Genomic DNA, 21,061 nt, shown 5'->3' with positions numbered 1-21,061 from the left:
TGGGTTGGTAGAATTTGGCTTCAAACCTCATTAAAATGTCAGCAGCATCGTACCTCTGTCACAATAGAAGATGGGGGAAATAGAAGTCAAGAGTGAAAAGAATCTGAAAGAGTGGATACATGTATATGTATAACTGATTCACTTTGTTGTACACCTGAGACTAACACAACATTGTAAATCAACTGCACTCTAATAAAATTTATTTTAAAAAAGTCACGTTAGATACAAAGATTAAAAAAAAAAAGAGTGGTAAGAATTACAAAAGAGATGTTACACCTCTGAACACATCATCAAGTTTATTTCCCCAAATAAGAATGTTTTAAGGCTACTGGTCGGCCAGAGTTACCAATCTTCTTATGATGAACATCTGTGATCTCAGACAAACTACTACTGGCTCTGAATGCCCTGATCTCACACTCCATTAAAGAAAGGAATTTAACGTTACCTAAAATGCTACCATCCTAGCAGTGTGCTAGTAACACTTAATTTGACATGCAGAGGGCTCCGTGCCTGACTTCTGCTCTCTGGGGCTTCAGTCTCTCTGTCAGCCTGCCATGGAGCAGGCCAGCTATACCTAGGGCAGAACGGCCCTGCAGTTAGCAACAGATCACCATCCTGAAGTGACTGGCAGCACTGCTGATACCTGGATCTGGGATAAACCTACAGGCAATGTCCGCATTTTTGCCTAATTATTTATTTAGGGTCTTCATTTGTGTTGACACAAAAGGTGACTGAACTGAAAACTTGTCAACTCTTGTGGTCTGCCTCTTTTTCTTCCAGAGAAAACATACAGTTTCCATTCGCAGGTCACTCTCTTATGGAAGAAAAACAATATCACAACTAAGGACTAAGAAGAATGCGTCCCACCAGTCATACCAGGCACTGAGCCAGAATTACAGCAAGCACAGGCAGCGGTAAGAAGCAATAGATTTTAATTGATGCCTAGGGGTAAAGGTCAGCTCTCTCGGAACAATGGGCGTCTATGGTGGTAACTGACTGAGTCCTCTGTGGGAGTTTGTAAATGTCAGTAATGCACTTCCAAACAGAAGCACAAAGGGCTTGGGCCCACAAAACAAAAACAGCTTTAGCCAGTGGAGAAAATATGTAAATCTGTTGGTTAAATAACACATTCATAAAGCATAAGAGGTGGGCACACACAAACACACCACATAACTTAAATTCAAAAGGAATCGGACTGCTTCCAATATCACACAAGTGCCTTCCTGAGAGCCAACGTCTTTTTCCCCAGCAGAAGTTCAGCTCTGGATCCCTCTGGAATTCAAACTCTATAATTATTGGAGTCAAACTGGATGCGTGGTTTGGCTCCTAAAGCTACTGTCCTCCTCGTGAAATTTTACTGAAGGGGAAAGCGTCAGCGTTTATTAAGTCGTAGCTGTCCTTTCAAGAGAATTTGGGCCCCTTTTAGAAAATAGTGGGGCAAAGGTGAACGACTAGTCATTGGAACACCAGAAGTGCCCACTGATCCCCCAAATCAGGAGGACCTGACAGAGACCCCCTGACTGCTTGGATTGCTTCTCTTATGGCCATGTTTCACTCCATTCTCACTTCCCCATCATCCTCAACATTCACTAATACTGCCCTGATCTGGGTGCTCTCCTAAGTGTTCCATAAGTGGGTCCATATTTTCTAAATCAACTATTAGATTAAACAGTGTGTCAAAGGAGCGTTGTGAAGAGCACTTTTAAGATGCAAAAGAGTAGGACATATAATATATATTCTCAGATTATTGGGATTTCAGGAAATGAAAGGTACAGTATCTGTACCAATGTTAATCCCATGCTCATCTCTACTTGCATCCTCCCCCTTCAGTCTCCCTGTCTCTGCACACAGGGCCCCCTGGTATATGAATGCTTGTATCTCTCCTGCCTAGCACTCAATAAATGTTGGTTCAACTAAATTATATATTTTTTGTTGTGAATGTCATGACCCTGTGTTGTACTGGTCCGCTTCATTGATCAGTCTAAGCCTTCTAAGGCCGTTTTCCTGCCTATCCCAGACTACAGTCCTCTCCAAACTCTTAGAGTCTTTGTCATCTGTCCCATGAAATCCATCATCTTCTGTCTTGCACTATTCTTTAATTGCATCCTCACAGAGGGGATGTAAACTCCATAAGGGCAATGCAAGGTTCGCACTTTTTTTTTTTTTTTAAATATTCACCAATATGCTTGCAAAGAACTGGGTACGAGCCAGGGTGTTCAATAAAATATGTGTCAATTGATTTCTTAAAATTGCACCTCCAAATCTCATCAATAGTTCTGTTGGACCAATAGTTACTTAAGATAAATGCTGAATGTATCTAATTTATAATAAGGTAAAATTTAGTTTTATTAATTCAATTTTAATAATGTCATCATTGCCTATTTATTCATTTTATAAAGACAGGGAAAATTTATAATAATTGAAAAAATGTATGTTACTGTGTTAGAATTATAATTCAGTGGGGTCATGGGGACTTTTATTTTGGTTTGATTAGTCAGTATAGTCAGGTATAAATGGAAATTAGCATGTTAACGTAGCCACAAATAGTCAAAATAGGCACGGCTTATTTATTTAATATTTGCAAATCAATCAATGCTGTGTATGCACTGTGATCTGTGAACACTGGTTTCTCACAACACATACACTGAAAGACACTCTTCATCTGCTTTTTCCCTTCTCCTTTGACAAATATCTGCTTCTCTGTGAAGGCTTCCTTGAGTCCCCCAAAATAGTGTTCTATGTACATAGCTATTATGATACATAACTTCTATACTTGTAGTTGACTGTTTATATATTCATCTCCTCTGCCAGATTGTATGATCCTTAAGAGCAGACAATGTCTTCTATTTCTATTCTGCTTCCTAGTCCTTAAAAAAGACCTGGCACAACATAGGCATTTAACAATTTCAGTTGAGTTGACAAATGATAGCATAAGGCATGGCCATATAATTTGAAACAGATAAAAATGGTAACAATGAGACTAACATTTATCGGATACTTGCTGTGTGTCACGCACCGTTCCTCTTTGCTTGTTGTAACTCTTTTCACAACTTCTTGATATGGACACAATCGTTATATTTTATTTTAGAGATGAGGAAACTGTATCGCGGAGAGGTTAATAACAAACCAACAAATAAAACCTTGTCTAAGTGTACACGCCTAGTATGTGGCTTAGCTGGAATTGAAAGCCAGGCAGACTGGCTCCAGGGTCCATCAGATTAACCATGACACGACTAATGACCCCACCAGGCAAAAATTCACAATGACCGCCTTCAAATGACAAAGTGTAGCTCTACCATGACTGCAAACAGAGGCTGAGCTGGTGCATCTGACAAGTGCAGAAACTACCGGATGTACACATAAATAGAAGAGGCCATTCCACAGAGGCACAGAGAGCAGCCAAGGGAGACAGCTTTAAAAGGACAGAAGTTCATTAAGCACAGGCAGCGGCAGTGATATTTGAACCTGCCACTGGGGAGCCTGGATCTAGGCCTGCCACTCCTCCACACCTGAGTCATAATTGTGTCTTCCTTCCTGGCAAAACCAGTTTCGGCCACAACCATCGACATCTTTTCCCTCTTTGAAAGCACTCAGGAAGAACAGAGAGATAAAGGTAAATGGTACTCCATCTGAAAGCCTTACTAAGTTCCTGGTGAGTTAGCCAGCCCTCCTCTCTCTGAGAGATCTCAAGAGATCCTTAATCTACTGCTGAAAATATTTATGATTTTATTGTTTCTTTTTCTTCAACTTATGTCTTCACTGTGCTTTATACTAGCTTTCTCTCATCACCATTTTGTTACTTCAAATGCTTTGTACTAATCTCTGCCATCATCCCTCTTAGCTTAACATCTGTGTCTTTCCTCCTGTACCCTTTCTCCTCTTATCTGTGAGAGACTGTGTACTCAGGCTGTTTTACTTTTCCCCATTCTGTATTTTTTGGATTCATCCGCATAGTGCTTTTTTCCACTACAGGTGTGCTCATTTCCTGGTTGGCAGATGCCGTCAATCGTGGAGACACTTAGTATTCTAGTCCCCAAACAAGCACACACAGCCCCAAGCAGGCAAAGAAGAAGAAACTGCTCTGTCCCAGGCATCAAATTGTACATCCCATACTACAGGCCTTTTTACCTATGAAGATCTAAGCCCATCTTGTACCTACAAGCTATGGTATTTTGTCCTGGGAAACTTATTTTAAGCCGTTGACTTGGAGGGTTATGGAATGAGAAACATGTTATCAGTTGGGAACCCAGTACAATGGGAGGTGGATGCCTAGAGGAACAGAGGGAAAAACCATCAAAAGAAGATTTGGTCAAGGGGAAGGTCAGGTCAGAAAAAGGAATGTTTAAATGGAAACAATTTAGTGCCTGAGGCTGAGCTATCCTCTTAATTTCTATTCAGCTATTCTCCTGAGGTATTCTCTTAATTTCTCCAGGGAAGAAAAAAGTGATTTTATTAAAGATTCATCGACATCAACTCTGTTTTTCCTGACAGCACCGGGAGAAAGCTTGGGGCAGATCTGATATATTGGAGTGAAACGTTCCCGCCCGAGTAAATACGGCACATTTCCTGTAGCAGGGGCATTCATCTCCATCCATCATGAGACAGGCACGGCTATTCACTAGAAACAAATGTTCTAGATACAGTGTGTCAAACACCGAATGATGGAAACCTCTGAGAAGCCACAGGGAGTATGCTGGAAGCAAACAGACCAGAATGCTGAAAAGACCTCTGACCACTTTCCACAGCAGAGCATAACTTGGAACCAACCTGAAATAATGCATCTGACCTTCATAAAAGGGTAATGGATGGGCATTTAACATTAGGTCAGCCAGAACTTCAGAGAACAAATTCTAATAAGGACAGATGATGAGACAAAAATAAATGAATAAGGAGGTAGATAACTAAATATAAAAGATCTCTCCAAAGAAGGTTAAGCAGATAGTCTATTATGCATATTTGAAGAATGATCAGCCTCTGATACAGGTTTCCTTTCATTTTTGAGAACTTCTGGCCACAGAGGCAACCTACCTTCTGAGACCCACTCAGTGGTGTAAGAAACATGCAGTTTCCAGATTAATCTTACTTCATAATATTTCTAGACTAATTCAGGCTACCTCTACCCTGATTAATTACATTTGTTAAAAAGGAGTAACACCAAAAGACAGAGTTCTATTTTCCCCCTTTGGGAAAGAAATATCACCTGAAGTCAACTAGAAGGCATTATCTAAACTTAGAAAAGGTTGATCTGTGGATATATTTATCATATCACCATTCTACCTGTTTAAAATCTAGCTAGCTACCTGTATGTTTTTTAACATAAATGTGGCTAATAAAACTCTGAATTATAACATCAACATCATATAAACTTGATCCTTACACAGATATAACTTAGTTTTTAGTTCAGCAATTCATGATTAATATTTAACGTATCAGTTGCTTATTATATGTGATAGATACAACATCTTAAAAATGAGGAATAGCAAATATGTGATGTTAATTATGCAAGAAGCTTCTTTCTAACAACAATAAAATGATACTTAGTGCTACTTAAAGCTGCATGAAATACAACAGTGAATCACTAGTTAACCTGATAAGTTCTGAGAAACCAGGCACATTCTGAATCTGCCTTTCTTTTCTTTTTTTAACATTACTGTTAGAGAGGCACAGATAAGAGTCAATAAAACTCAACTGTGTACCTACTCTGTAATATACTGTGTTAAAATTGAAAAGACCGTGGTTTGATTAGCTTTTTAAATCTATGAATGTTATCATAGGTGCTTTGATTTATATAAAATAGTACGAAGGACATGGCTGTTTCAAGTGTAGTTCCATGTACAGAGGGAGAATGGCTTAGATCAGTGTTTTCATTTTTGTTTTTTTACAACTGTGTTCTGTGGAGCCCAGGAGTACCAGAGGGCTCCCTGGGGCCAACTTGGGGTGATGAGGGAGTTCGTTCGTGGGGACTGCTCCTGGCACTCTGCCCCTGTTTCAAACAGAGAACTTTGCACTTATTATTCTGTAGCTTGTTTGAAACTCCGGGGCTTGGATCACTGTTGGAGCATCACCCAGAGGAAAAAAAAAATGTAGATGTGGCATGCCTTCTTGGATCTGATTTTTTTTTTTTTTTTTGCGGTACGCGGGCCTCTCAGCGCTGTGGCCCCTCTCGTTGCGGAGCACAGGCTCCAGACGCACAGGCTCAGCGGCCATGGCTCACAGGCCTAGCTGCTCCGCGGCATGTGGGACCTTCCCGGACCGGGGCACGAACTCGCATCCCCTGCATCGGCAGGCGGACTCTCAACCACTGCGCCACTAGGGAAGCCCTTGATCTGATTTTTGAACACTCAAAAAAAGAACGGAACAATGCGTGATGGACTAAAGCAGTACAAACACTCAGCTGTACCCAGGAAGGATCAAAGGAGATTATCTCTCCCTTTAGCCATCATTGTTCAGGTTAAGTGCAGGCGAGCAAGCATTTGTTGCCAAAAAAAGTCACTTCTACTGAAGTTTGGAAAATGCCACTTCCACTCTGTCCCTAAGTTCATGCATTGCACGTGTTTATGAATGAAACATACATGATTTTTTAAAAGATTAGAGGCAAACGCATGATCTTGTATACAAAGGGACAGATAAAAGAGTCAAGGTAGAATGAGCAAGTGTTGCCTGTCTGCTAAGGGAAATGTCATGCACCCCCTTTGATGTATTATACAATACACTCGTTCCCCTCGGCCTCGCCGGATAATGTTGAGTGAGTGCTATGCAGAGTCCTGGCATTTTAAATATTAATCATGCTCTTCTTGGCTAGAAAACATAAAATTATACAATATGGCTTAGAAATTACTAAAACCTACAGGGATTTTTTTCTTTTCTTTTTTAACTGTTCTTGTTTATTCACTTGAAATAATTAATTTTATCATTAGAGAAAATAAATATGTCACAGCTGGTTTCACACTGTATTTTTCTTTTCAAGTTCCAGCCTAGGAGTCCAAAACCCAACCTAAGTTCAATACAAATCCTCAGCCATGTGTTGGACATGACTGAACCCCAAGACCCTGTGCTCCGCATGTTAGAGACAACAAAGTTAGTCAAGGCACTTAACCCATCCAGGACCCTGCGTTCTAAAGGGGCAAGTATACAGGGTCAAAACCAACTATAATCAGAAGAGAGAAGTGCAGGAAAACAGAAGCAGATGCCTGGGAGGTCAGGGGGAGTGAGAAAATCTCATCAGTGGAATTGATTTGATTTTATGGAATAGGTGGCAGGAACAGGTGGACCGGTGCCGGTCCGCGGCCTGTCAGGAACCAGGCCGCACAGCAGGAGGTGAGCGGCGGTCGAGCAAGCGAAGCTTCATCTGCCGCTCCCCATAGCGCCCCATCGCTCGCGTTACCGCCTGACCCATCTCCCCCCAACCCCCCACCGCTCCGTGGAAAAATTGTGTTGCAAGAAACCGGTCCCTGGTACCAAAAAGGTTGGGGACCGCTGCTTTAAAGGTCTAATGATCTTTGCTCTTTTATTCACCAGTTGCATGCTGCCTCAGGCAAGACACTAAACTCTTGGGACTCAGTTTCCATATCTGTTAAATGCAAAAGCAGAATCTTAAAATTTCCAAAATCTTTTAGGCTCTGATTCAACGATTCCATCATTTTTCCTAAGAGAAGTTGGAGGACACTATCAACCACACCTCTTTCCTGTCCCCAAAGGTCACGTATATGATATAGACCACCCAAGCAAATGACAAGAGGAATTAAGCATGCCCAGGATATAAAGAGAAGAGGCAAGAAGTCAATAATCATACACTTATTTAGAAAGTGCTACATACAGTACGGTAATTAAAACCTAAACATCTGGAGAAAATGTAAACAGTGTCTAATGTTGGCATGTACCAAGAGACCCGGCAAGAATGGTCAATGTGCTCTGAGGAACCAGGGTCCTATTTATAGGATACAAGTCTTGGGAGGCTCTCTCAGCAGGAAAGATATTAATTAAGTGGTGATGACAGAGAAAGGAGAAAGAACTGGGATATGTGGGGGTGGGTGGGGGTGGGTGGGTGGGGCACAGGAAGTATAAAGAACAAATAGTCTCTAGGTTTTTTCTTTGCTGGGAACACACTGTACAGACAGTACAAGGTTATAACAACTAAATGAATTGGCTGTTCTGAGTTTAAAAAAAAACCCACTTTTTTTCTTCTTTTCTCCCCCAATGAATTCCACTTGGGATTCTGTATTCTGTAATCCTTAAAGATGTTATACAATACCGCATGAAGGGAGCATAGGTAAGGTTGGTTGGGGGCGATAGGAAAGGTACTGTGGATAGGCGCACATTGAGTATAAAGAAGTTTTCTTTTTTAGGCAGAAAACAAATAAATTCAGTGAGAATTTAAGAGTAAGACTGAAATTTCAGCATTGATTTTTTTCTCTTTGATACATTTGTATTAGCTCTCCCCATCACCATCTACAACCCAGATGTTCATTTCTGCAGCAGGTTAAGTCATCTTTTCTCATAGAATATTATATGTAGGAAGCCAATAAACTATTGCTGAAACCAACAAGACTTGGGATTTATCATGAACTGGGGGTGGGGGAGTACTTTCCCTCGGAGGCATGGTGACGAATAGGTAGCCTGCCTCTCCTCTGGCACTAGGACCCACTCATCCTTGTACTTTTGAGCTTACCTCATCTATCAGAGGCCAGGTGCTGAGTTCTTTCAAAAGAGAGGATGCTTGAGCTAGGATAATACCTGGGAGCCAGATTTCTATGTCTCTTAGTCAAGATTTCCTAGACTGACCTATGATGAGATTACAGTTTTTAGTGTAACAGACACATCCAAGGAAAGCTGCAGTAATTTACAGCAGGCTTGCAAAGAAATAGCCAATGAATAATCATCAATTTAAACTGCAAATAAGGGCCTGTTTCGTCCCGGCTGCTGATCCCAGTAATACCCCTAACAAGCTGCCTGCAAAGCCAGGGCCTGATGCCTGCTGTTGAAGATATATTGATTGAAGAACTGTGCTTGTCCGCATAAGCAGCTAAAAATAGCCAGAAGAACGCAAAGGCAAAACAGGTTTCTGGGAATGGAAGACAGTTACTCCGCTGTCAGTTTTATTCCAGTTGCTCTCACTGATGTGAAGAGGAGAGAGAAGTGGCTGGTACAAAAGATGTTAACTTGTTAGACAGCACCCCAGAGACCTAAAAGAATTAATACAACCCTTTAAAGGAGCCTGCCTTTTCACTGGAGGACGCAGAAGTCCTAGGAGAATTAGAGCAAACCTCAATGCCTTTGTCCTGCATAATTAATACAGCCTGATATTTCTTTTCTTCTTCTTCTTCTTTTTTTATAACATAAACTCTCATTGATTGGGAGAAATATATTCACACTTTAAAATGTTGGGCAGGTACCATCTCTTTGGTTCAAGTATGTCCCTTTGTGGGGGAAAGTCCATATTTCATGGTGATAAATTCACCTCATAAGTAGAAAAACTGAACACAAATATACTGCTATGTCAACTTTATTGATTTTTGCACCACTGTAAAGACCTTCATCGTCCTCCAATATTTCTTAAATCTATCAGCATCTCAGAAAGTCACCCTGAAGGCCTCATTTATCTGTAGAGGAAAAGATCCCTCCTCCTAGGTTCACCCATAAACATTGTGATTTAAACAGCTCAGGCCTGCCTCTGCTTCTGGAAGTTGACCTGCAGAGAGAAAGCTGTTCTCAGAGTCACGGGCAATGGCTACTTCTTCTCTGGAAAAAGGATCAGCCAAGTCTTAATTTTAGCTAAATGCCCATGGCCAAATGTCTTTTTTTTTTTTGCGGTACAAGGGCCTCTCAGTGTTGTGGCCTCTCCCGTTGCGGAGCACAGGCTCCGGACGCGCAGGCGCAGCGGCCATGGCTCACGGGCCTAGCCGCTCCGCGGCATGTGGAATCTTCCCGGACCAGGGCACGAACCCGTGTCCCCTGCATCGGCAGGCGGACTCTCAACCACTGCGCCACCAGGGAAACCCCAAATATCTTTTTTGAAAGCCCTGCAGGTAACTACAGATTAAGTATGCAGCTTGATTGATATTGATGTATTAACATAAATAGATTCAGTGGCAGGGCTCCATTCTGTATCACATCTAAGCTTTCCTTCTAGTCTTAGGAGCTACATCTGGACTTGAGATCCCACTCTTCAGGTGCTGCTCCTGTTAACAGTGTTGTAGTCTTCAGGTCACTAGCACATACTCTGCTGCTACAGAAAGGCCTATGCCTACCTTCAATATTTGACATCCTATTTTTAAAAATCATATTCCTTTCTAATGGCATTAATAAAACAGAGACTGTCACTAGATGAGAACAATTCTAAGTCTCTTCCAGCTGTAAATTCCTTTGTTTTCGCCTGTATCGCTTTACAAACAGGAAAATGTAACTGACTCACCCAAAGTAACCTGCTAGGTGGAAGCAGAGCCAGAGACTTCTCAACTACAGAAAGTCATAGTGCATTTACTACTAGAATAGGGGATCTTTGAGGGTAGAAAGCTGGCTTATTTCTTTTTGTATCCTATACTGCCTGCAGATTGTTGATTGCTAAATGAAATGTACTAAAAATGTGAACTAGAGGAAAAATCAATAGGGGTTACAAGAATCAATTCAAAGCCAACAAACATAACTCAATCTCATTATAAAAAATAAAGGATATAAATTTGGCTCCTTAATTTAGGACTGTATACAGCAGATCAAAATTGTTTAGATGTAATTGGTGATGATGGACCGGTCATCAACCAGGAAGGGGAAGATAGGAGTGTTCAAGGGAAATCTCTAAATTTGTGAGGTTGACATTATTGAACTGTGCTGTCCAATACTGTGGCCATCAGCCACATGTGGCTACTTGCATTCAAATTAATTAAAACGAAATGAAATGTAAAATCTGGTTCCTCAGTCACACTAGCCTGGCTATTTAAATAATAGCCCCAAGTGGTTAGTGTCTATAGTACTGGATAGCTTAGAGGAACATTTCTATCATTGTAGAAAGTTCTACTGAACACAGCTACTTATAGAGGATGATCACTACTTTCACTTCCAATAATTATATGAAGAAGGAGAAGGAAAATGAGAAAAGGAGAATAAAGTGAAGAGAAAACATGATTAAGCCTTAACTATTCTGTGCTAAACACCTGACATGACTTAGTTCATATAATTCTTACAACTTTCCCCATGAGGTAGGTACTATAATTATCCCCATTTTCAATTTGATGACACTGTGCTTGGAGAGATTAAGTAAATCACCATAGGTATATACTTGTTAATTGGCTTAGCTGGGTTTTTACTCAAGCCATCTGACTCCAGAGTCTATGCACGATGGGAAATTATGCTGCTCCAAAATAAAAACTTGAAATGTTTACAGCCAGAAGAAACATTACTCCCTACCTAGGTGGTTCTTAATCCCAGATATGTACCAGAAGCACCTGGGGAGCTTGCACGAGATACAGTTCCCTGAGGCCTAACCCAGAGCAACAGGAGTGGGGCTAAGGCTTGCGTATGTGGGGAAGCCTAGTGCTCTGAATGTACAGCCAGAGTTGAGGATGACTGTTTAGGGATGTACTAATCTACCTTCCACAGTCCAGATGACAAAATGCGGCACCTACCTACCCAAGGTCACTAACAGTACCCACTGACAGATCTGAAATGAGAACCTAGGTATCAGGGCTGCCATCATAACAGAATATGGCTTAGGACACATGAATGAAAAACCTTTTTCTGCTTCCTGATGGATACTGATCTCTATTCATATAACTCACATAATACTTAGAAATTACATGTCAGAATTCAGAATTGGATAGTGCAAATTTTTAAAACCAAACAATGAATGTAACACCACTCTCCTCTTGAGACAAATAGGTCTTTCTCTTTTAAAAGCAGACATTTTCTTCCTAAGAAAATAACATCTTTCTCTGAAGAGTAAATAAACCCTCTTCATAAGAGTAGTATTATACAGTGGAAACGGTATGACTGCCAAGCAAGAAACCTGAATCTTGTCCCAACTGTGCCCATAACTCTGTGATGGGGGCAGGTCATTTCCTTTCTTTGAACCTTAGTTTTCTCATCTGTAAAATTAGCATGTGGTGTATGATGATCACCAAGGTTTCCCAGCATTGCCTCCATTCTGACATTTGTGTGCAGGCTGAATAAACTTTTGAAATGAAACTTCCAACCTGCTGTAGGACAATGCATTTACTTCAACTCTAGCCAATCTACTTACTCCATGTCAAGGGAAAACAGGGGGACATCACATGAAAATCCCATCTCTTCTTCTGTTTTGTCAAGGCTCATTCTGATTCTCGTCACTGATTGGTCAGAGCTCTTAACAAGAGTCTGAACATCCACTCAACAAGACATTCCCTATAGCTGTCTCTTGGAAATGGTAATGATATACCTACCCCATCTCCCGCCTACATTCACAGCTGCTGATCTGAAAATGATGATGTGTCAGACATTTTACCACCTTAACATCCATCAGCTCATCTTTATATCTCTTAAAGCTTAACTGTATTGGATTTTTAGGTGGTTTAGAGAGGTTAGCCAGCCAAGACAGAAGTCACATCGTGAATAAATAGCATTCTGAATATACATCTCTTACCTTACGCTTGTTGGTAGGACACACGTAGAGATAGCTTAAAATTGTTTTCAACCCAACTTTATCATTCAGCTTCTCATAGGTTGTCCCATAATCGGTTGACCTATAATTCAAAAGGAGCATTCATGAGGACAGAAGTATATACGTCATTTGTCTGCTTGTCAGTATAATGTATGTTTTACATAGTAGAATGGCTCTCCAGAGGTTTCTAAATGATTCATGTAGTACATAATGATGCTTAATTACGTACACAGTAGCATCATGTGAGTGGTTAACATTTGCATTTAAATTGAATTGGTAAAAATTAAAACTCCATCTCTCACTGCTCCTTAAGGTACGTGCATTGCATAAGGAAAGTGTTTAATTTTCAAAGATTGAGAATGAGGGTGTCCCTTGAATTAACCAAAGAAATAAAGACCTTTTACTTAGATTTGACATTTCCAAACTTCTGCTTAATCTTTGGCAAGTGGAAAAGCAGGTTCTCCTGATTTATCTACAAGCTGTGTTTTCTCTCATGAGCCATAGAATATATGGTGGGTCAGTCCCTCCAAAGGTCATTCAGTCTTTTCCTATTATTTAAGAATAAGAAAATGTCTTGATAATAAGTGAAATTTCACAATTCTAGTTGGTGGCCTTTTCCAGCGTTAAGCCACCTGGAGTTGGGAGAATATCACTTCTTGGTACTGACTCTATCTTTTTTGGAGATTCTCTCCTCTCTTCTTGATGCTGGTCAGTAACTTATTAATTCAGACTGAATAAATAGGCCTTAATCACCTCTTCTATGTAAGTCTATTACATATTTCAGAATTGTACATCTTATTAGATCAACACTGCAACCATGTACAGTAGGAAATATTATCTGTATTTGAAGAAAGTGGTTCAGAGAACTTAAGTGACCTATTCAAAGCCAGTTAGAATTTGACTCTAGGTATCATGGCCCTAAGCCCTGTGTTGTGTACATTATACCATAGCTCTGTTTGTTTTTTGTTTTTTAATTTAAAGGAAACATATAAAATCTCTTGTCAGCCTTCTTTATACATATAGGAGATTCCCAATGAAAATTCATTTATTCATTCCTTTACATTTGTAGAGCCTCTAAAATGGACCAGGACCTGTGCTATGTAGCAGGATACAACACATGCCCCTACTCTCAAGAATCTAACAGCTTTTTATTTTATTTTATTTATTTATTTATTTATTTATTTTTGGCTGCATGGGTCTTTGTTGCTGCACGTGGGCTTTCTCTAGTTGCAGCGAGCAGGGGCTACTCTTCGTTGTGGTACGCGGGCTTCTCATTGCAGTGGCTTCTCTTGTTGCAGAGCGTGCGCTCTAGGCGCATGGGCTTCAGAAGTTGTGGCTCGCGGGCTCTAGAGCACAGGCTCAGCAGTTGTGGTGCATGGGCTTAGTTGCTCTGCGGCATGTGGGATCTTCCCAGACCAGGGCTCAAACTCGTGTCCCCTGCGTTGACAGGTGGATTCTTAACCATTGTGCCACCAGGGAAGTCCCAAGAATCTAACAGCTTTGAGAGGCAGAAAAAAAGTTGTAATGTGTTATGTGTAATGAAAGAGATAAAAATTAACAAGACTCAGAATATAAAGTTGGTTTAATTAGAAAACCACAAAAATGTAATTATTTTAATTTATTTCTGATATTGATAGAAGTTGCATATTCCCATAGACCATAAAGACTAAATAGAAGAATTTTCTGTTAACAACCTCAACACCATATATTAAGAGCCTACTCTGGACCAGGCACTGGAGACAGAAAGCTATAAAATATAAGTTCCTGGAATTAAGGAATTAAGAATTATTGTGGCTGGGGACCCAGGGATCTCTTTACCCTAAAAATTTATATATACATATATATATAATACATAAATATTATAAATGACATTATATTATTATAATATATATTATATATATAAATTATAAGTAAATAAATATAAATAGTCAGTACGTTATAAAATTTAGATTATACTCCAAATCACTGAAGATTGGAGTGGTATGAAAAGTTTCTTGGAAGGACTATGGACCTTGAAAATGGAAAATCAGTAGGGCTTTAGAAAAGGGATGTAGAGTTGACCCTTGAACAACAGGGGAGTTAGGGGCACCAACTAAATATTCCTGTAGTCAAAAATCAGCCTATAACTTACAGTCAGCCCTATATATATATATATATATATATATGTGGTTTCTCCACATCTGTGGTTCTGCATTCAAGGATTCAAACAACCACAGATTGTATAGTACTATAGTATTTACTACTGAAAGATATCCATGTATTAGTGGATGCACACAGTTCAAACCTGTGCTGTTCAAGGGCCAGCTGTAGTCAGGGCATCAAAAACTAGAAGTACCTTGTGTAATCCGAATACATAACTGGATTTCCTCAGGACCAGTCTGTGCTCTAGCCGAACTGAACAAACGCTGGCTTGATAGCCAAGAATATTTGAAGAATAATCCCAAACTCTTCACAGAAGATCTTATCCATGAACCACAACAAACTTCTTTAAATTCTCCTTCCATATTTACATTTTTCTCCTCAAACTCATCTTGATGTGAAAATCCCTTCTACTTTCTAAGAAATATCTGAGACTTCTTCCCTTACTCAGTCTAATCTTGGTGTTTGACTATTTTTTCCCCACTCTTACCCTGGCCTTACTGGGTCTACTTTCTCTTCTTATTAAGACTTGCTTGTCTCCAAAATTTCACTAGTCTTTCTCTAACTCCTTTTATTGGATAACTTTTTCTATTTAGTATTCTGAACAATACTCACAAGTTCAAGGACAAAAAACCCAGATTCAAAATTTATGGGGGGCAGTGAGGAGAGGAGGATGAAATGTACAAATACCTCTACATTAATAAATTTTGCCTAGTGATAGGTGGAAATCAATAGGACTATGTTGGAGATGAGAGAACGGTTCAATTTTTCTAGTGGGATAATGGAAAGGAGGCCAGAGAGGTAGGAATCAGTCTATAAAAGCATGATAATTAGTTTCTTATAATTTCTATCAACTTGATCTCTGAGCTACTCAATGAATATTTTTACATTCAAAAAACATACTACAGGGCTTCCCTGGTGGCGCAGTGGTTGAGAGTCCGCCTGCCGATGTGGGGGACACGGGTTCGTGCCCTGGTCCGGGAAGATCCCACGTGCCGCGGAGCGGCTGGGCCCGTGAGCCATGGCCGCTGAGCCTGGCTTCCGGAGCCTGTGCCACAACAGTGAGAAAGGCCACAACAGTGAGAGGCCCGCGTACCACAAAAAACGGGAAAGGCCACAACAGTGAGAGGGAACGGGAAAGGCTACAACAGTGAGAGGCCCGCGTACCACAAACAAACAAACAAACAAACAAAAAACATACTACAAGGGCAAACCCTGTGTGTGTGTGTGTGTGTGTATTTAACTGAAATCCCAATGTGACAAGATGATAATGGAGTGACTATTTCAGATTTACATTAACAACTTTTTCAGATAGCTTACAATATGTTATTGGGCATTTTTCTCTTGTTATAACGTCACCAATCCAGATACTTCAGGTATCTTCCATTACTTTCTGTGCCATTTTTTGCCCCTTGATTTTCCAAAGCTCAAAAAGTGAATCGAAATTTGTTAATTCTCAATTTCAGCAGAACTAAATGTTTAAGCATTATGGTATTATAATAATTGATAGATAGAAAGAAGAAAAAAAAATGATGTATTTCGACACACCCCAAATGGCATAGACTGGCAATTCTCCATGGTTGTCCCACAGAACTAGAATTAGAGTGTTGACAAGTATCATAGGTAAAACTAACAGACAGCTGGGATACACTGGTACAATGACACAGGAATGAAAATACTCAATATTGGCAAACCAGTTGGCAAACAGTTACTGCACCAAGTTCACAGAATAGCTACTTCCACCAGCTTCACCACCATGGTCTCTTCTGGGAGAACTCACAGTCCCAGCAACCGAAAGATTGAGGGCTGGCACAGCAGAGGTCCCCAAGAAACTTGCTCCAGCACCTGTTCTGAATGGCCACTGCCTACTCCAGTCAGCCTGGGCCCCAGTGGAGGAGACAGTGACCTTGGAGGAGGCACTGCACCCTGGGAGGCAATTCCCAGTGCCCGTCTGCAAACTCCCCTGCACAGCTAACACATGCTTCTAGTTATGCCTGCATGGTCAAATGCGGGAAATTCAGTCTCCTAGGTATGTGGGCTCCAAAAGAGCAGGAGAAAGACAGACAGTTGAGCAGCAGGCTGGCTGTTGAGCCAGTGCACTAGCTGTTAAATATTTTAAGTATCATTTCTAGATATGGGGGAGAGGAGTGTGACCTAAGATCAAAAAACGTTAGGAAACACTTATTAAGGCAAAATGTAATGTTTCTTCACTTCAGAACTTAGAAATTTTATTATTCTTACATACATGCCTAAATTTTATTATTCTAATGTACACTGTGAACCTCTTACATGCCTACTGCATGCAGCATTTTCAAAGCACATTAGATTATAGGATCCATTCTTGAGAGATATCTAATGAGATTAGTGTTCTGAACAACATACTTTGGGAAACAATATGAAGAACAATAACAACAAAAAAGCCAAAAAAAGATTATGGATCTTGGTTTCATAAGAAAAGGAGAATAAAAATATTTAAAACAAATCAAATCGGCAAAGAGAAATGCCAGTTATGCTAACCACAGTGACTGCTGTTGTAAAGGCAATAAAGGGAAGTAATCTTAAAAAATATGTATCATACACAGACATATTTAAGACACAATATAAGCAGCCTTGATAAATAGCAAATGATTAAATCAAGGATTGCAGGTTCTTCCTTTTGATCCTTAATCCTTATTCTACCCTTTCTATGAAGGTATCTTAAATAGTGACTTTTAGAACATTTCAAAGATGTCTTTATTTAAGTATTTACTATATGCATAGAACTAAGATGAGCTTCTCTAAGGGGCAGAGAAACCATATTCAAGGCATGGCACCTGCCTTCCAAGAACTTACGATCTCTTTGAAAAGACAAAAAGTCCCCCAGTTGAAGGGATGAATACACGGCATGGCTAGTTTCCACAAGGAGTGGCAGAAATAAAATGTGTGATTGGATTTCCTCTACTATAATTTTATAACATCAAATGAGATAATAAATAAGCACAGAATCATTTGTAAACTAAATTAATCCATAAAAAGTGCCGAGCACAATAGCTGGTCTGTAATAAACAATCTACAAATGATAGCTTTTGTTGTACATTTTATCACTCATCTTTTTTTCTTGATTTTTCATATACTTTGCCCAACACTTAACTAAAACCCATCACATGAACCCTCAAGGAAAATCTGAATCACTGAAAATGAGTTAGAGTTAGTTTGCTTAGAAGATATTTCATCAAGCTATTACCATTTTAAAATGTAACCACATTTAACCTATCATATTTTAAAGGATATGTGCTAGTACCTTTGTGTGGGTCTTGGATCAGAAAGATAAGGGTAAGAACTGGAATTTGATAGCTAAAGATTTTGCACTCTGCTTCTGTAATAATTGTGCCAGGATCCCATTGCTGAATAGACTGCTATGCTTAAGAAACCTAACAAAATAAAAATGAACATTTATTGGGTGCTTACAATGTGATCTAAGCTCTTCAGCGCATACAGAATCCCATGAGATGCACACTGATGGTCACATGCTACAGATAAGGAAGGCTCAGATGTATAAGTAAGCTGCTTAACTAAGGCCACAGAACTTGGAGGTACAGCCCTCATTCTGGGCTGTATCCTTAACCCCATGCTGCACTGGCTCTCTCCAAAGTTACAAGAGGAAAAGGAAATACACTTACAAAATCTAGCTTTGTATTTCTTAGTAAAAGGAATATGAACTGAAATCATTAGAAGTCCCTTGTGGTATAGGCCAAAACTTCGCTTCTCTTCATACTTAGTAAAAATACAGAGGCCCTGCCAGGGAGACTCGATATTAAGAAAAGCATAACCAGGGCTTCCCCAGTGGCGCAGTGGTTGAGAATCTGCCTGCCAATGCAGGGGACCAGGGTTCAAGCCCTGGTCTGGGAAGATCCCACATGCCACAGAGCAACTAAGCCCGTGCGCCACAACTACTGAGCCTGTGCTCTAGAGCCCATGAGCCACAACTACTGACCCACGTGCCACAACTACTGAAGCCCGTGCGCCTAGGGCCAGTGCTCTGCAGCAAGAGAAGCCACAGCAATGAGAAGCCCGTGCACCGCAACAAAGAGTAGCCCCCGCTCGCCGCAACTAGAGAAAGCCCGCGTGCAGCAACGAAGACCCAACACAGCCAAAAATAAATAAAATAAATAAATTTAAAAAAAAAAACAGAAACTCTCACAATGATGTACGAGGAAAAGAAAGTATGTCTTTGATCTGGTCCACCTTGGCTCCTGGGAGCCAAGAAATATGCACAGAGTGAGTGGGTCAAACTGTTCATGATTAGATGATGGCTCATGAAGATTACCAGGACGCCACAGCCTAACAGCACAAGCAATGACTTGAAGTCGAACAGAACTGGGCTCAGGAGCTCACTACCTGAGTAACCAAGCAGTCAGTGTACTGGTCTCCATAACAAACTCCAGACTTGCTATAGAAAAGTCACATTTACTTTTATATCTAATAGGTTTGCAATATAATTCTGAGATGTGCATTCCTTAATCCCTCTCCTTTTCCCCTCTCCTCCTACCCCTGCCAACTCCAGCCTTGTTATTCTCTGTATCTAGAAAGCTCTTTCCCCAGATACCCTGACAGATGGCCCCTCAGTTCTTTCTGGACACCATTCGTGCTGTATGAAATAGTGACCCCCCCTCACTCTCCCAGCACACGGCACCTCCTTAGCCTCTTTTATTTTCATAGTATTTACCCCCCTCTGATAGATTTTTAGTTTTTTTTTTTTTTATTGTCTGTCATCTTCCACCAGAATGTAAGCTCCATGAGAGTAGGAAAGATGTCTGTTTTGTGCACAGCTGTCTTCCTAGCTCTCAGTGTCCCCCAGACACTTGCGAAACCCAATTGTTTTTGGCTGAGTGGCTGACTTCACAGATGTTTGCTCTTCTTGTGTGGCCCACTGGATTTCTACTAATGCAAAATTAAGAGGCTCACTTAGTCTGGCAAAAACCACTGCAGTCCCTGCCGTGTGCAGATACAATCAGCTGTGCAGGATGAAGCCGGACTAGGGCAGTGAGCGTGTTCTATGCTCCTCTACTTTTTAATGGAGAAACCTCTGCCTGGCGTCTCTTTCCGTACTACTCTAAGTACCATAAGGACGGCGCACATCTTTGCTCATCCCCAAGTCCCTAGTCTCCAGGATGAGGCTGGCACATAACAGGCGCCTTCTGCATACCGAGGCTGAATGAATACATGAAGCCTGATGGACACACTCTCTGAACCAAGGATGAGCCAGGCTACTTCTTCAAAAAGGCTTTAGAAAGTATCCAAATAACCTGACCCCCTCCTTCTCCACCTCCAGGCCCCAGAGAGGGGAGATACTCTCTCCCAGACACCGTGCCATATTGCCAAGGTCACAAAACCCAAGACTCAGGCTGTAGAGGGAAGCGGGGAGACAGGAAGCATCAAGGCATCACTGAAATCAGCTCAAATGAGATGTCCTGAAAGCAGAACAGCGTTTACCTCTAAATCAAGCGGCTGCGGCTTCTGTGTTTTGTTTCTTTCCTAAAATCATTAAGAGCAGCCACCTCCATTGTTCCTGGTGCATTTGGAGGCATAAAAATTGCTTCCAAAGGCAAAGGTTCACTGGCTGCATCGCAGACTCCGCTCCTGCGTAACTCAGGATGCATGAGGTTAAAGCAGTGAGAATAATTTAGGGTTTGGAAAATGTTTGCGAGTGAGTCGACATTTAAATAACTTCATTATCATTCACTGACGGATTTTTTTGACTTGTCAGTGCAACTGATATTTCTATTACCATGTTATAACAAACCTCTGCAAATTAAAGCACAGTCACCAGATTCCATTAGTCTACCCACTGTCAAGAAAATATGTCCCAATCCATTTTTCATAATACCTCGAGAATAGGCAGTCTACATCAAATGATGACGTGGGGCTGAAGGAAACTGTCTCCTGCTTCCTAAGGATTCTGCCCTGAAATACGTTTGCCTGTCAGCCTAAACATATAATTTAAATGTGCTGCTGAGACATTATGGTGAATCCAGAGCTGAACAAGCTTCCCTCCATTGCTTGGATACACTGAGCTTTTCAGATCAACCTGCAGAATCAGAGCAAAGGGGGTTCAAGAGCAGGATCCGGGGGAGGCATGTCAACGTGCTATACAGATGCTTCCACTCTGCCATGTGCCACAGTACTTGCAATGTAATTTAATTTGTAATAAAAAACTGTTTGGGCTTCCCTGGTGGTGCAGTGGTTGAGAGTCCGCCTGCTGATTCAGGGGACGTGCGTTTGTGCCCCTGTCCGGGAAGATCCCACATGCCGCGG

The 21,061-nt window shown here is 40.8% G+C and overlaps 1 protein-coding gene across 5 annotated transcripts in view; it reads right to left on the bottom strand.

Moving 5' to 3' along the window:
• SORCS1 (sortilin related VPS10 domain containing receptor 1) overlaps nt 1-21,061 on the bottom strand; it is a 660,265-nt gene that overhangs the window by 251,047 nt on the left and 388,157 nt on the right. For all 5 annotated transcript variants that reach the window (XM_067709470.1, XM_067709467.1, XM_067709469.1 and 2 more), the window contains one exon: nt 12,611-12,710. Coding sequence is in view for 4 of the 5 variants with exons in the window: in XM_067709467.1 (XP_067565568.1) it covers nt 12,611-12,710 (100 nt within the window). In the remaining variant the exon portion in view is untranslated. The remainder of the gene's footprint in view (nt 1-12,610; nt 12,711-21,061) is intronic.

This window comes from Pseudorca crassidens, chromosome 16 (assembly GCF_039906515.1).
Source record: "Pseudorca crassidens isolate mPseCra1 chromosome 16, mPseCra1.hap1, whole genome shotgun sequence".
Taxonomy (NCBI): Eukaryota; Metazoa; Chordata; class Mammalia; order Artiodactyla; family Delphinidae; genus Pseudorca; species Pseudorca crassidens.
Note: the sequence above shows the minus strand (reverse complement) of the source record. Positions and strands in the feature narration are given on the sequence as shown.